The sequence below is a fragment of the Pollicipes pollicipes genome, unplaced genomic scaffold, assembly GCF_011947565.3.
Source record: "Pollicipes pollicipes isolate AB1234 unplaced genomic scaffold, Ppol_2.1 Scaffold_7262;HRSCAF=8765_pilon_pilon_pilon, whole genome shotgun sequence".
Lineage (NCBI taxonomy): Eukaryota > Metazoa > Arthropoda > Thecostraca > Pollicipedomorpha > Pollicipedidae > Pollicipes > Pollicipes pollicipes.
The window spans coordinates 14,259,246-14,275,777 of record NW_023597055.1 but is presented as its reverse complement, the minus strand read 5'-3'; the positions used below and the strand labels follow the sequence as shown (position 1 = coordinate 14,275,777).

General features: G+C 51.6%; 1 protein-coding gene and 1 non-coding gene across 2 annotated transcripts; one reads left to right on the top strand and one right to left on the bottom strand.

The window, feature by feature from the left end:
* Positions 1–2,705: 2,705 nt before the first annotated feature.
* On the bottom strand, positions 2,706–9,495 carry LOC119113472 (UPF0193 protein EVG1). Its single transcript, XM_037237782.1, has 6 exons — positions 9,413–9,495; positions 6,847–6,973; positions 6,282–6,382; positions 5,742–5,868; positions 3,414–3,554; positions 2,706–2,851 (listed from the first exon to the last, which is right to left on the bottom strand). Exons 2-6 carry the CDS (start codon positions 6,941–6,943, stop codon positions 2,706–2,708), a joined length of 612 nt encoding a protein of 203 aa, XP_037093677.1. The 5' UTR covers positions 6,944–6,973; positions 9,413–9,495.
* A 3,636-nt stretch (positions 9,496–13,131) lies between these two features.
* On the top strand, positions 13,132–13,205 carry TRNAT-AGU (transfer RNA threonine (anticodon AGU)). The gene has a single exon. It is a non-coding gene; the product is annotated as a tRNA-Thr (tRNA).
* The last annotated feature ends 3,327 nt before the right edge of the window (positions 13,206–16,532 follow it).

The following is a 16,532-nucleotide window of genomic DNA, read 5'->3' as shown; positions in this document are numbered from 1 at the left end:
CTGGACACCCGGAAATGTTCAAATAACTTTGGAGGGGTTGAAATACCCCAAACTGAGCGGCCTAACCTTCCTTCACGTACACCAAATCGGCATCAATGCAGGCTACGGGGGTCAAGGTGATAGAGCGCATATACCGGTGCTGCCGAGGCACCATGAACTACCCCAACCGCCATTTCTCGTCATCTCCACGCCATAGATGGATGCAAAGATGCTACCAGATTAGGAATTTTCCTTGCCTTCCTCTCCCTTCCCTCGCTCGGACTGAGTGGGTGAGGGAAGCCAGTAGCCTCCCCGCCATAACCCCATTAACATATATTTACATGCGCGGAGCATTAAGGCCCCCTCAGACTCATATACGTAGCAAAAGGGCGGAAAGGGAAGGGGAGGGGCAGCAGCGGCAGATATCCCCACAACTTTCAGGCTGTAGGGGCGAGGCCCCAACTTGAGTCGGGAATAGGCATATAAGAGCTGGTAGAAAACCAGCACGATCAGCACCGACTTGGAACCAAAATCGAGGTCCACGCGCATCCCAGAATTATACTTGACTTACCCATGTAAGGCATCCTAGAATATAAAAGGGAATGTTCCACATTTGAAGATATTTAAGTAAGCATTAGATATGGTGAAACAAACTAACTTACACTATTGGCTCGATTTTTCACGCGAAAGACTGCTTTAGACAGCACAATGCTCCGTTAAGTAAATATGCTCATCAATGCGTCATGGGTTGATTGCGTCATCGTACCTCGTACAACATTGATTGGGAGCCAGCTGACGGCTGGAAACTAAGCCCTCACAGAAATCTGGAAGTCACGCTCACGAAATTCAGATCTGAACATCTTTACAATATTTTTCCTGACCTTGTTTACCGCACGGCTTATGGAATGGCAAAATTGCAATGGCGTTATTGCGACGTCATGAATGCCAAAGTGACTGAAATGTTCTCCCCGACACACCTTTCTCAATTTTCACGGGCGTGTGGTTCAGAAACCAGAGAATCTTAGGTCTTAAGAAGGGCAGGATTGTGAACAGCGCCGAAAGATCTTCAGGACGGCTATTTCAGTTCAAAACCCAATATAAATGTGGGAAGCTCCCTTTAATGGAGCAGCGGCCCAACGAAGATGGCAGCCCGCGCCGTCCCGAATGCAACCACATATCCTACTTGCGTGTGGCCCTATTTCGTCGTACATGTGGCGATGCTTTGATGTCAACTGCGTTTTCTGGCGAATGCCAACGTTGAGCATTCGCCCTCCCGCTGAAAGTTGAACGACTTCACCGCCGCGAAAACCACCCTCACACAATGTTAAACGCTCATTTCAACAGGACCGTTTTGGCTTTAACCAGTGAGCAGACATTTACCAGCTGTTGACCTGTTGTCAACCTTGTGTTACACCGCCGTGAGTTGGTTAGACGCTGGCGTGCCGAAGCCCACGTGTATGGCGGCGGCGGCGGCAGCTGGGGCATCCCTCCTCCCGCGTAATTCATGTCATCACCGTAGTCGGTCGCCGCCGCTGCCCGCGTCCCCGGCAGGGCAGTGCCGCCATTGAGGGGTCGATGACTGCCCGTCACGGACCGTTGATCTGCTGCAGGGGTGGCGGGAGGGGTTGTCCGCGGGGTGGTACGAGCTGGGGGCCTTCGTGCGGCGGCGCTGTGCAGCCTCCTCCCGTGCCCTGTGCTGGGCAAGAAACGACGCGATGTAGGCTAGCGATACTGCATAGGCTTGACCGTCACCCCGAAAAGGAATCAGCATTGGCTTAGGGTCAAAATTGAGATACACACGCATCCCAGAATTGTGCTTGACGTACCCATGTACCGCATCGCGTGGACATGGCGTGGACACCTCATGCGGAATGAAATTTCCACGAAATTTCATATAATTATCCCTACATTTTCTCGGCACGGAAAACAGTGTCCAAACAGTGATACTGTTTCCCATGTGTATCCCTACCTGCACCACCCAGCGCTGCTGTTGATATTTGTCCGTTTATTTGCATGCAGTTGTTTTCTTGATGCGCTTGTGGGGTGTATGGCAGTTGTTTAGGGCGCCTACGCGCCAGGCAAGTGGAGTCGCGCGATAGAGTTAGCCTTGGGTGGTGGCGCGTGGCGGGGGCGCGACGTGTTCGGTCGCCTCGGACGTTATATTATTGCTATTGTTATTACCGAGGTATTGGGCAAATACTCACGGAAACACCCGACATAGTGTTTGGTCGGGCTGTGAGAGCGGACGATACTACAGCTTGTTAGTCACAAGTGCGATTTACCATGAGAGTGTAACGCTCAATCCTGTTTTGCAATCAGTCTATTTATTCCGCATCGAGTACACATAGGCTTTGCACATCTTTCACATGCACAATGGCAAAGCCGCCATATGGATGGCAACGAGATAACCTCAAGTACGACAATAAGTATATAAAGTAAACGCGACTGCAATTTTCCGAATCCGCGTTCCCACCTGCACTCGATCACCACACCACAGTCTTGAGGACAGGTCGCGATATGTCTTACCGCTTATAAAGGTGAATGATCTTCCCACGACAAAATTTTAACTTTTCTCTTGCTTTTTTATTTTTTGTCCCCTCCCCCCCCCCCCCGTTTCTCGTGTGTATCCTCTGCACACTGTTTTCGCTCTGCTCCGGTGCCCTCGCGAGCGCCATCTCTTCTCAATCCGTTCCCCTGCGGTCGCCGCTGCTTCGCGCCATCTCAAGTCACTGCCGCTCCTCTCGCTGCAGCTGCTCCATCTCCTTCACGATGCGAGCGACCTCGCCGCGGATGACGGCCTCGTACTCGTCCGCTCTGCCCAGCTGGCGCATCTCCTGCAGGAACTGCTGCCGCTCCTCCACCTCCCGCCACACTGCCGGCAGGACAGTGTTCGCCGTGAGGAGCCCCATACCGGGCCGGCAGCCGGCAGGGTGGTGTTCGTTCGAGACTCTGATGTCCCTGTCCCTGTTCCTGTGTCCCTGTCCCTGATGTCCCTGGTGTCCTGAAGTCCCTGATGCACGCTAAAACTGGCTGGGATTGCGAAAGCAGTGCTCACAGAGGTTCAGTCGTTTCGCCCATCACCAGCGATCGATCGCCCAAGCGCATGCACACGCAACAGTGGCGCAGCCAGGATTTTGCCCTACTAAAGTAGGCCAGAGAGCCCCTCAGCCAAGTGGGGTCTCTCTTCGTCGTTATAGGGTTCCTGCTGTTTAAGGCAGAGGCCCTTTTTGGGCTCGAGGCTTTGTTTTCATCTCTCGGGGCCCTTCTTTAGAGGCCCTCCGGACGTGTCAAACCGCCAAAAAGTAATTGGGTCCAGAAACTATGCCCCACCCCACCACCAGAGCGAGAAGGGTGAGGACATCACCGCAAAAACTTTCCCTTGGTACACCACTAGTACTGAGCGACATGGGTCGTGAGCCTGACTCTCCACTCACACTCCTCGAATCTGTCCGGCGGCTCCGGCGGCCCCCCGCTGTTGTCCGGCTCGGCCGAGTCGGCGGCGCCGGCCAGCGGCAGCTCATCGCGGCCGTGGGTCATCACGTACGCCAGCCGCTCCCGCTCGGCGTCCCGGTCACCTGCGGCCGGGTTTCGGGGTTGCGTGCGGCCGGATGTCGGGGTTACGTGTGTCCGGGTGTCGGGGTTACCTGCGGCCCGGTGTCGGGGCTACATGCGGCCGGGTGTCGGGGTTACATGCAGCCGGGCGGCGGGATTACCTGCGGGAGGATGTCTGGGTTATAGCGGGCGGTGTGCCGGGGTTATCTGGGGCAGGGTGTCCCAGTTACCCGCGGCCGGGTGTCGGGGTTATCTGGGGTAGGGTGTCGGGGTTATCTGGGGCAGAGTGTCCCGGTTACCTGCGACCGGGTGCCGGGGTTACCTCCGGCCGGGTGTCGGGGTTTTCTACTGCCAGGTGTCGGGGTTACCTGCGGCCGGGTGTCAGGGTTGCCTGCGGCCAGGTGTCGGGGTTACCTGCGGCCGGGTGTTGGGGTTATCAGCGTCCGGGTATCGGGGTTTTGTGGGCCAGGTAAAGGGTTTTCTGTGGCAGGGTGTCGGGGTTTTCTGGGCCAGGGTATCGGAGTTACCATGAAAAGAGCGGCAGGGTTGCCACGACCGGACATTTACCTACCCGGTGATAGGTAAACGACACACGCACGATCCCGTACTGAGATGCACGGCACAGGCATCGGTGTGACACACTCACTTCCCGTTCCTCACGTATACGACATGCTAACGTAACATAACCCATGTATATGGCACACTTATGCCCCTGTATCTTTACATAAGACACGCCCTATCCACGTCCTGGTACCGCACATGGGCAAAAGTTCAGACTTCTGATTTTGAAGCCGAATCCAGTCAACAGAGCAGCCATTTTCACCCAACCGTTTGTTCGACTGGTGCCTAATTTGGTCCCGCCGCATTCCACAGACACCTAATTCTGAAATGAACATGGGATGCAAATGCACACAAGGAACAAAGGGTGACGAAGCAACTATTTTCCGACAGGCCTATCAAAGAAGCCGGCAAACTTTACGCTAGAAGCCTTTTTGTTTGGTTACTTTTTACCAGTTTGTTATGTTGCGTTCGTGTTTTGACACGGAAAACTAGCTCATAATGTACTGCCAACATTAAATGGCGAATGGATACATAATAGTGAAACAAAGACGCCCCAGTGTGAAAGGTTACGACTGTTTTGATTAGCCTGATAATAAACTGGCAAACTATGGTCCTCCACCTTCCTATCCGATTTTTCTAACAACTCAGACTCGGTACCAAATTGTCTTTTAATAGGCAACACTACCCCTGCCTACTCATGCTTACATGAAAAGGGCTTATAACCTGAGGCCGAAGACAAAGCCAAAGCGAGTGTCTCTGAAGTCTGCAATTGTGACGCCAAACTGGGAGCCAGTGGTTTACTATTTTCAGAACGTAAAGCTGGATCCGAGGCAGATCTTACAAAGATAGCACAAGGCCAAAGCCAAGGACAACCGTTTAAAACGACACGAGGCCTAAGCAGAATCCAGCTATACCAAATATCTGAAAGCTAAAGCTGAACCCGAAACCATGAACGAAAAACAGTGGCTTTGCGAAGCCGAAGACCGAAGCCGAAGGCCGCCCCGATGCGTTACTGTTATACGCAACTACATTCGACACACTATCCCTGTGCCGGTGCACACGACACACCCACGCCCCCATGTCGGTGTATACGGTACCCTCACATATTTGTGCCAGTGTATACGACACACTCACGTCTTTGTGCCAGCGTCAGAGGTATATTCATGTCTCTGTGTCGGTGCCGACGGCACACTAACGTCTTTGTGCCGCTGCATATGCCACAGTCACATCTTTGTGCCGGCGCACAAATCACATTCACGTCTCTGCCGGTGCAAACGGTACATCCAGGCCTTTCTGCCGGCGCGTACGGTTTTTGTGCTGGGACATACAGTACACTCTTGCCCTTTTGCCGCCGTGTTCGGTGCGCTCACGACTTTGTGCCGATGTAGATGGAACACTTATATCTTTGTGCCTCTGCATACGCTATACTCACGTCTTTGTGCCGATGCGTACAGTACGCTTCCGCCCTTGTTCCGGAGCGTCCGGCACACTCACGACTTTGTGCCGAAGCATAAGCTACACTCACGTCTTTGTGCCGACGCATACAGTACGTTCCCGCCCTTGTTCCGGTATATACGGCACACTCACACCTTTGTGCCGACGCACACAGTACACTCCCGCCTTTGTTCCGGTGTATACGGCACACTCACGTCCTGGAACCGGCCGGTAGACGGGTGGCTGGCCGCTCTCCAGACGGCTGATGGTGTCCTGGCTTCGGCGGCCGCACGTGCTTTCCGTCCGCTCGCGGGGAGCGGGCCGGGACGGCCGAGGTCGGTGCTGCTCCGCACCGCGGTCAGGTCAGGTCAGGTCAAGTCTTCGCGGCGGGTTAGCACCGCACGACCGAGGCGGCGGCAGTCATGAGACAAAGGAACAGGCCATTAATGTCTAACGGAGGCAGGTGCAGACGATGGGTCGCGGTCAAACACGCAAACGGAAGCTGGAAGGTCACACGATTGGACAGCCACTAGGTCTTCGCACAAGAAATACTTCAACCGGTGTCCGATTTGCAAACGAAGCTTTTTATTAGATACCTGCCAACAACTAGGGCCACAGCTTGAAAAAGAGGGAGCGGGTATGGAATTTTAGCTAATACTGCGACGTATGATACCATAACGCTGCTGTTGTCGTTGGTCTTCTCCGTGGAGAGACCTTGGTAGACAACAGCTTAAGTGGCACGATGATGAGCGTACCCGAACAGAACGATCGAAGGTCGGCAGAGGCTGGCCGGAGCGCAAGGACTGCTGGAACAGGCGCTGCTGGGCCTTTGGGACCCTGGTCTCCTCCATCAGCACTGAAAGCAACAACACGTCACGTAGAAGGAGGCGTAACTGCTTGGAAGCGTGTGGGCAAAACAAATGGTTTTCTCGGAATACGTTGGAAGGAGCATGGTTTCACCGTAGTTGAAGAACATTCTGTACAGTGAGCGAGGCACCTGTAACGCCTGGGAGTGTTATCAAGCTCACCGCCACCCCGAATTATTCGCCGCAAAGCATCTGGAGAGAAGGGTGTTTGTTATTAGAAGGTACAACCACCAACCATAAATCTACCGTCCCTGCTTGGTTTACCTACGCCGGAAGTAAAATGACTGCCAGCAGGCAGCAGGAAGCCGACATCTCACGCTACATCAGAACGTTCACAATGGCTCTAAAGCGCCTTCATAAGAAGACAAACCCTGCTTACGCTTCATGACAGTCCCTTCTCTCACCACGAGGCACTAAAGCCACAGGCGCAGCAGCCACGTGGCGCGTTACCGACCTTTCATCAGCTGCATTGTAGCAGGGCTGTAGGACGGACGGGCCACGTTGAATATTCCGGCATCGATCCGGGGCGGAGGAGAATGGTGAGAACCCATGGTGAGAACCCAGCGTTGAGCTGACTTCAGCTGGAAAACACGGGCAGACTCTTCTTTCAGTGCCTCCTGTGTCTCCGGCTTATCGATACATTGGAACAAAATTGGCGACGTAAGTTACACCGAAACATTATGTATCATTCGTGCCGATATATCTACGTCATACGAAGGTAGCTTTTACGCGGTCTCAGTCCTATTTAATGTCGGTTATACATAATCCCAGAAATTTCGTTCAGCTATTTTTCTGATTTCATTGCCAAGCTGTTTCAACCTTAGCGTTAAAGTTTGTTGACTTTTCATGATTGTTAATTTGACACGTCTTGACAACGTTAGCGTGCACTAAGCTGCCAGGCGTAAGCTAAGGCGTTAGTTCTGGGGGGGGGGGGGGGGCAAGTAGAAAAAGTTTTTTAGAGGTATGCATGGACATATCATACTCTGTTTCACCAGAGGATCATGACCGCCTAAAAATCACTCCATATCCTCGGGTATTAGCTACATGAGCATTTTCCATGATCATCAAAGCCCACAAATTACCAGGGACCTCTGCCGCAGGAAGGCACAGGTCTAAGCGCCTCATTACCTCACCGATAACCCTCGCGCAAGTGTAAAGGGTGATCGTGCACAACGTAGGATCACACTAATCGCCCATTAGGTCGATTACTGTCATTCAGGTCACCGGGCTGCTGGGGGCTCTTAGTGCATATTTAGCATTTAAGCACCTACACAAATAAACATCTTGGGGGGCAAATTCGGAGAGCTGGTCGTCCGCGATTGTTCGTCTCTCGGCTGATCATGCGTTCTCCAAGGTGGCCCACCAGCCAGGTCAGGGCCGTTCCTGACATGTGGGAGGTTGTCCTGTCGTGCTGGAACCCGACCTTCCAATTTTCACCTTTGCCTTGTTGCTTCCGCTGCATCCAGAATCGCTCCCCTCCACACCGCTCCTTATTGACTGGCCGTATAGCCGTCTGTACATTGGAAAATGAGGGATCTAATGAGGTTTCCCGAGCTCGTAACATACTGTCTCATCTTTGCGCCGTATAGCGGGATCTCCAGCACGCTGTGTGGCAGCTTCAAGGCCTGAACCCGCCAGTATAAATGTTTACAGCTAGATTCAGGTGTAGGTGGGGCTCGTCGCTGAACCAAGCGTGGGTCAGAAACCCAAGATCGGTTTCAGCTTTCGTCTTCAGCGGGTCGGCAAATGCCAGCCACTGTTGCTTATCGACACAACAAACTCTTAATGGATAGTTTGAGGCCATTTTCCAGGATCGGCAACCATAAATGATTGCATGACTGTCGTTGACCTCCTGGGCCCTGTTTTGATGGGCCCTTAGTGATGTCACACCTAGCTGTGATGCGCTGCTGTTTTTTCCTTGTCCTCTCGTTTCGCTCTGTGTTTCGTTCCAGCACAGACCAGTCTTTCATAATCTTCTTCCGCAGGCGCAACATTGCTTTAGCATAAGGGATGCACGGGTTCTAATGTAAATTCTGAACTGTCTTTGTGCTGTGGCGTCGGATTTCGTTGACCAATACGAATTGATAACTTCGGGATTCTGCTCCGTGCTAAGCAGCAGCATGGTACCACGTGAATCAGGGGCACATAAACCAAAACCTCAAGGGATGTGATATCCAAATAAAGGGAACAAGCACGTTGCTATAGAGTAGTATGGATCGTCACACATATATCAATTCTTCTTTTTTTTGCCTCACGCAGCAAATATGGAGAAGGATGGCGGTTACTATCCGTGCACATTGCAAAGTTGCACCAAAAGTGCATTTTCTCAATCAACTTTATATGCCTGCCAATAATCCCAGCGATTGCTAGATAAAGGGACAATTGTCACATTACTGGGCACAGATGTAAACACTACCATTTGAATGACAATCTGCTCAACATATTCGTTTGTGTTTTCTCTGCCTCATATCCAGGATTCTGCACCAGGCGCCGCTTCAACGGATCGCATAAATGCATTTTAGCTTACCATAGTAGCAACGGCAATCTGCAACAAGTACACAAAATCTGAGGACATTACTGGCTTGATTCGGTAATGTAAGGTGTACGTCAGGCTTTACTTTGTTAGGATTTGGTTTTCTTGGCCTTCCTCAGCGTGACGCCCGTGCACTCGGACACGTCACACCCGACATCTCGTGAGTAACTAAAGAGTAAGCTCAGACAAGATTTCGCTTGAGACCCTGTTCGCCAAGATAGGTGAAATGGATTCCAAGGTTTTGATCAAGGAGGGGAGAGCGGACGGGCCGCCATTAGCCCCACACTGGATTTCTGAAGACATACGCTGCAAAAAGATAACGTTCAATGAATATAATGTTGAGCGCAAACGCGCGGGACAATAGCCGTCAAAGATGGCAGCGTCACAGGCCGCGAACAGCGGCTTCAACGCCGCACCCGCTGGATATGAAAGCACTGCACGGTTTTAAGGCAGTTGCGAACCCAGCGCTCACTTTCCCAGCACTCACGTGTTGCACAATATGAGCAGCGGCTTGCGACTTCTATCTATTTTCCCCGGCAATTCGCGCAGCAAATACCTGCTGTCAACAAGACCGCGAAATGTGGCAGAACACAACTGAACTAAAGTCACCACCCGGGCAACAGAGTCGCCACCAAACGCCACACCCGCGCCAAACCAAATGGTTGCCATGACGACCAAATGAATCAATGATTAGATAGACGCGTGAAGACGTGGTGAACCAGGCCAGGCACTGGCACACAGTACCAGGCACTGCAGGAAACAAATGTGACGGTTCTCGGGCAGTATGCCGCTGTTAGATCTATAACTATCGAGGCGGATAGCAGGTGCGCCTCCGCGTTACTGAAAATTATTAGGTATGTACATCGTATGGCAGTGATAAAATACCAAGACTGTTGAGCAGGGATGCAGGATTTCGTCCAGTGAAGAGTCATGCTTTCCTGGGTGTCCGTGGAACTTGGTGTCCGCGCGCTCGCAAAAAGGTCCCCAGATTTCTGCCACTTTGTTTAAGGGCTTTTCTATCTTAACCGGGAAACGATAGTTTTCTGTTTATTGTGAAGTGCTTACTACAGTAGGGCGACGTGCCGGGCGCACGTTGTTTTTCCAGGCACTCAGATGGATCCTTTCATTCTACGCTTAGCTTTTCGAAGAAGGTATGGCAAAACGAGTTAAAGGTGGCTCCTAAATACGGTGGAAGTCAAGCATGACTCCACGACTCGGATGACTAGCCACCGTTAACTTACATACAACGAGACCAGCAGAAAGTTGCAGTTCGTAGGCTGCTGCCTTACGATGGTACGATGAGGAAGCAGGAACTTGCACACGAATTAAAAACCCCAATAACTTTAACATCGCGTGATGCGAAGGTTGAGATCTTTGTGATTACAGCAGGAAGGCGCAAAGCCAAAGAAATTCGTAGATTTGACGCGATACACTGTCTGTTCGTAGAATGTCTGGCCACCTCGCTAGAATATGTAGAATATTTTGTGCTGTTAAGATGTAAATCAACAAGTCTTTGCTGCATGTTTTAAGTATGATGAATGAGTGCGAAAATTGATAAATTCCTAACTGAAGAATTTGACTCCAGTGGTGCATAAGTATCATGGGTTCCTCAGGTTCAACAACTGAGAAATATTAGATATACCGCACCACCGGCGCGTAGCAGCGATTCCATAGGTTGATGTCGGCCTCTTGAAAAATGTCAGGCGCAGCGTAGAGCTTTCCTCCACGGCGACGCCATCCGCGCGTGCTGGGACCGTCAGAGGTGAAGTTCACAGCAGCATCAAGGACCGTCGTCTCCCTCGGCAGCCTTGAAGGTGGACGGTCCGATGACAGGGTCATACAGCTGCTTGAAGGTCAACTTTCTGTAAATGAGCATGCCGGCAGTAGCGCAGGCAGGGAGGCGTAGGGAGCACATACCCCCCCCCCCCTGACACTTAGGCTCCGAGGGTCCCTTCGGGTCCCTCGGGACCTACAATTAAGGGCCCGCTTTGATGGGTCCGAAGGGTCCGAAGGGCCGACCGAGGGTCGCCTTCAGGGGCTCAGCCCACAGGGTAGGGAACTTCAATCCAGAGGTACCCAATCCAGAGGTACCCGTGCGCCGATCAGGGCCCCCTGAGTTGATAAGAGCCTATATGCCGATCAGACGCTACCAATTACGCACAGTCGGCTCCGTGTTGACATGTGCCTGGGGGTCCATTCCCCAGGTATGGACAAGGCAAGAACCAGCGATTTACAATTATCGGGGCCCCAGCGTCTGTCGGGGGGCCCACTTCGCCTAGCAGGGAGCCCTGTGTTGGCAAGGGGCCCGAGTCAGCCAGAGGCAGTGTTTGAACAGGCCCGAAGAGCCTGGAGGGCCCACCGGGACCGACGATCAAGGGCCCGATTGGGGGGCTTAAGGGTACGAAGTGCCGGTCAGGTCTTATTCAGGGGCTCTAGCCTGCAGGGACAGGCCCTCAAATGACAGGTAGAGTGCCCTTTGCGCCGAACGAGGACCCTCTGAGTCGCTATGGGCTTACATGTCGGCCAGGCACCCCCAGTACCGCACAGTCAGCTCCGTGTCGATATGGGCCCGAGTGCCCACCTCCTAATTCGCTGCAAACCTGGGGTCAGCGATTTACACTGGCCGGGACCCCCTGTATCTTTCAGGGGCCTACAGTGCCTAACAGAGGGTCTTGCGTTCGCAAGGGGCCCCGAGCCGACCAAAGAGAGTGTTTGATGAGGCCCAAAGAGGGACCCGGCGGCCCAGCGGAATCGACGATGAAGGGCTCGATTGGATGGCATAAGGGCCCGAAGGACTGGCTGTAGGTCCCATAGGAATCGCGGCCCGTAGGGTCGTGACCTCAAATATCAGCCAAAAGATCTTATTGTACTGCCCGAGGGCCCCCTAAAGCACTGCGGGTGTTTCGGTCGGCCAGAGACCTCGAGCACCGAACAGCTGGCTTCCTGCCTGTCTGAATCCCGGGGGCCTATTTCCAACGCCGGGCCGCAGGGCCGGGGGCCACGAGTTTCATTGGTTTGGGTCTCTGAAACAATGGCCCCTGTGTCGGCTAGGGGCCCACAGTGCCCAACATAGCGTCATGTGTCGAGTAGCGGCCCTGAGTCGGTTGTAGGCCTTGTTTGAGGAGGTTCGAAGAGGGGAAGAAGGGCCCCTCGGGACCAAAGATCAAGGGTTCCATTGGAAGGCTGAGGGACCCGAAAGGCTGGTTGCGGATCACACTTAGTACCCCGTCCGTAAGGCCGTGGCCTCAAATACCACTCAGATGGTCTATTGTACCGATTGGGGACCACTAAGAAAAAGCGTTCCTCTATTCCGGCCAGATATCACCAGTACTGAACAGCCGGCTCCGTTTCGATCTAAGCTCTTGGAATCAATTTCCCAAATAGGGAAAGGGTCGGGTCCGCGATTTACATTGGTCGGCATCTCGCAACAATGCAGATCTCCTATATGAGTCAGAGGCCTAGTGCCTAATAAGGTGCTCTGTGCCAACAAGAGGCCTCGAGTCGGTCAGGGGAACATTTGCCCCACGTTGACGGAGACGGGACCCCAAATGACGGAGGACCTCTTGCGTTGGTTGGAGCCCTCTGACATTGAAAGTAAGCATTTTATATCATGATGTGTGTTAAAAATAGAAAATGGAAGGATCCTGTTCCAGCCGGGGTCCCCAGCACCAAGCGGCAGGTGGTATCTCGCGGTGGAACGGAATGGCCCCTCAGCTCCTGACCGGAAGCAATAATATAATCCCTGCCATTCTACTCAAGAGACCCCTTGCCCGGAAAAAAACAAGATGACACCGTGCCTCCTCCCTCCTTAGTGCCTGTATGGCTTTGGTCGGGGCTGCATGCCAGGGCGTTTGTATCCGGTGTCCCCTTCCGCCTTCAACACGCCCGTGCATGAAGGTTTATCACGTATACCTGCGTATACCGCTACTTCACTGTCTGAACACTAAATTCAGGAATGCCTGACACCGCATAGATGGCGGTGGAGGATCACAAAGTCCTTTGGAAGTTATAGATGGCGTCGCTACTGAAGCTGCTGCTTAGTGCTACCATATCATGTTGAATAATATGAACAGCTATCGAAAGCTGGATTTTTTATTTGGAAGCCGACTAACTCCTCATTCTTCTATAAAACATGAAACGTATTTCGAGACGTGATAAGTGCTCAAAGGTTTCGTTATGTTATAGAAAAACGCGCTCAGCGTCCGCGGCGCCATGGCTTAGTTGGTTAAAGCGCCTGTCTAGTAAACAGGAGATCCCGAGTTCGAATCTCGGTGGTGCCTCTTTTCCATAATTTTCGCAGTTTGTATCATGTTACCGATCTGGAAAGCAAACATCCACAGAGATGTCCTACCATTTCATGCGCTGCCCTCAGGCCTGTGAAAATGACCACATATTCGCCACATATATTATGCCATTAAGAATCTGCGCAAACAGCCCTAACCCACATGTCGGATTTTAGCGCTTTAGTCCTGAATTCCGACTCATGAACTAAGGACGAGTTTCGCGAACGTTTGCGACAACACTTACTCTTTTACCTTAACCGATGAAAACTTAGCGTTGAAGGAGCTGTATTGACTAAGATAATCCGGCACGTAGTAGCTTTTTTAACCTGATGAGCTTCGACCAGCCTCCCTGCCCAGCTGGAGCTCCAGCTTCCCAACTTTGAGAAGAAAGTGGGAGATATAGTGAGGGAGGCCCGTGCGCGGCATAGGTGGAGTACTTTGCGTCTTTTCCCACTGTTCAGACCCCCTACCGTTTTGCAAAACTACACCCTGAAAAGGAGCGTGGGCTGTAGCAACGTGTAGTGCGACCTGAATCATCTCCTTGACGCTTCATAAGCATCTTAGCAATGCAGGCCTGCACCCAGGCGTGCATTTTTCCGAAATCATAAGCAAGAGTCACACGACCACCTTTTTTATTTTTCTTTTCCCTTATACTCCTCCCCCTCTCCCCGCCCGACAGAAAATCAGACCGCATTTGGTCCATTCCCTTATCAAAGTTGCGGGGACCGAAAACCCCTTACTGAGTGGGACACCGCGTCCCAGCGGTTGCAACGGAGGGATTGGTGCCCCCCCCCCCCCCCCCTGTCAAGGCAAGCATTTCTTGAAGGCTGGGCGCGAAGCAGTCAACCATTTTGGCTCGCATGTAATCTTCCAAGAAGTGGTTTCTCCAAAATCATCGCGTGTTTCTTTTGACGTTTTGGCTGTTATGCGGATAGATCTTCGAAGGGCGGACTGGAAGCGTATGAAGTCAATCCTTTGATTTGATTATTTTTTGAATTATTACTACCTAAAATCTTTTGTAGCATTTAGCGAGCCCAAATACGAAGACATGAACATAATATGTCCGTACGTTCATTCAATAGTACAATAAACTAGCTTTGTTTTGTGTTCCGTTACAATTAGAACAAGCTGCTGTTTTCTTGGCTTTTTAACCTGACTTTTGTTTGCAGGAGGCAGGTCTTTCAAGCATGGTAGATATCCAAATGTAAAGTTCAGAATAAACGTCAAACGGGCGCAGATGCTCTACATAACCATGCATTTGGCCCACCAGAGCTCGCCGGAATATGACTCAGGTGGACAGTTTGCTTTCCCCAGGTAACAGTGTTACCTTGAGACGCGATGGGCCTAGCCTCCCAGGTTCCCATCGCTACCCTGACGGCGGCAGCTGCTGACCCGACGACTGGCCCGAGCAATGACCCGACTCCCAAACAGCTCAGGGACTGCCGTGGCCCAGGCGCTCGGGAGGGGGAGGGGGGGGGGGGGGAGGACTGCGGCCTGGTGGTGCGACTCGCTGCAAGGAAGAGCTGGGTGTTGTCGGTGGCCAGGGACGGCGCAACGTATGCTGAGTTGGGAACAAAGTTTTTGCCAGGGAGCTACTGGACAAAAAAGGGCCTCCTCACAAGGAATCTCCTGGGTGGTGTCTTATTCAAGGGAGGGGGGGGGGGGGACCGAGGCCATGGGTGTCCTTATTTATTTAAAAAAATCCTGATTGGGGACCTACTTGTCATCCAGCAAAGGGGCTCAGTAACCTGAAATAGGGTCTCCTGTTCCATAAAAGAATCTCCTGATGCATAGAGAAGCCTCCTTATCCAGAACAGGATCTTCCGATTTACGGAGAGTCCAGGTTCTTCACAGATCTAGCCAGGGGTCTTCGTCAGCAAGCTGGCTATTTGGCAGTCGTGCAAGCTGTTATTGCGATCTCTGGAGGAAGTTTGCCCTTTCTTTGTACTTAGATAGCGGTGGTACCGGTCGTGCGTTAGATTTTGAGGGTTCACGCAGATGGCTCATGTAACCCACAATTCATATTGTGAGTAATGTGACTCATAATCAGAATAACTGTCTTCTGAGGACATACATTTCTCACCCCGTTTTCCGCGAAAGTTTGTATACAGTTTTTGCGGCGTTATAGGTCATTAAGCAGTCTCACACAATTTTCACAGAGTTCCAAGATACTTTCAAGCGTTTATTGTGCATGAAGAATGTCATGTGACAGATATGAGGCGCGTAATGGCACGTCATTAGGAAAAGGGGGATGGCATTTGTCTTCGTTGCCAGTCCGGTCCTAGAACTGTATCCTGACGCGATCCAGCATGGGCTGTTCGCAAAGGTGAGAACGCTGGGCTGACTTTTACTCCTTCCTATCTTTCTTTAAGATGCGACCAAGATTCGGTGAACGTATTTTCCTGTTAACCCAGATGTAATGCGCGTCCTTGTAAAAGTTCTTTGTGATCCAGTTTTCGCCTGAAGGCATTTTTGGTTTTGTCTCTAACATGGGCGAGAAATGAGAAAGTGAGGTTTACGTGTGATACAATTGTTTCATCCTTTTGAAGACTTGTCACACAACATGTGGTATGGGGTACTAGTTTTGTGCATTTCAATTTAGATGAGAGCAGTAATTTAGGAATAATGAGCGCCGATGATGTGCTTTGACAAATGCGCGTGTCCAGGGATAGGAATGAACTTATCGCAATGCAATTGAGATTCTGTGTTATTTTCTCAAAGAGCGTAGCGAATGAACAGCTTGCCACGCGGTACATACGACAGGGCAGTGCCGTAGGGTGCCTAGCGGCTACTGCTGGAATTATTATTTTGGAGCTGGCCCCCGAGGGGTCGGGGCGTACGGGGCAGCGCGGCTGTCGGTGGTAATAATGGTCAATAGGGAGAAGTACCAAGATACAGATTGCACAGGCTTGACACCGATCTCCATCATGTTCCACGTTATTGTCCTGTGGTTGATGAAAATATTTACAGGGGGTAAAGGTTTGTGGATTTCTTGGCTATCCTTTCCACCCTGAAACATCTTAAGTACTACTGGGCCTGATGCAAAGATAATAATCAACAGCGTTCGATTTGTTTCGACGAGATGTAACTTTTCAGCAAAAATCTAAATCAGTTGTTGTAAAGGCAACTGAGCATGATCGCCAACCTATCTAAGGCATCAAACGATCTCCGCGTGACTGATGCAGGCAACAGGTAATGATTTCGATATTTAGATATTGTGGCGTCATGTCAACATTGAACATGCAGGCAACATCGACGAGATCTAAAACGAGCTGCACAGAGAGCACAGTTGTCAATACTGGGTTTTCATTAAGATTAAGGGAA

Coding starts and splice junctions, on each gene's coding strand:
- LOC119113472 (XM_037237782.1), bottom strand. CDS start 6,943: ATGGGTTCTCACCATTCTCCTCCGCCCCGGATCGATGCCGGAATATTC. Junction 6,383..6,846: donor TACAATGCAGCTGATGAAAG/GTCGGTAACGCG, acceptor TGTTGCTTTCAG/TGCTGATGGAGGAGACCAGG. Junction 2,852..3,413: donor GCCGGACAGATTCGAGGAGT/GTGAGTGGAGAG, acceptor TCCTGCCGGCAG/TGTGGCGGGAGGTGGAGGAG.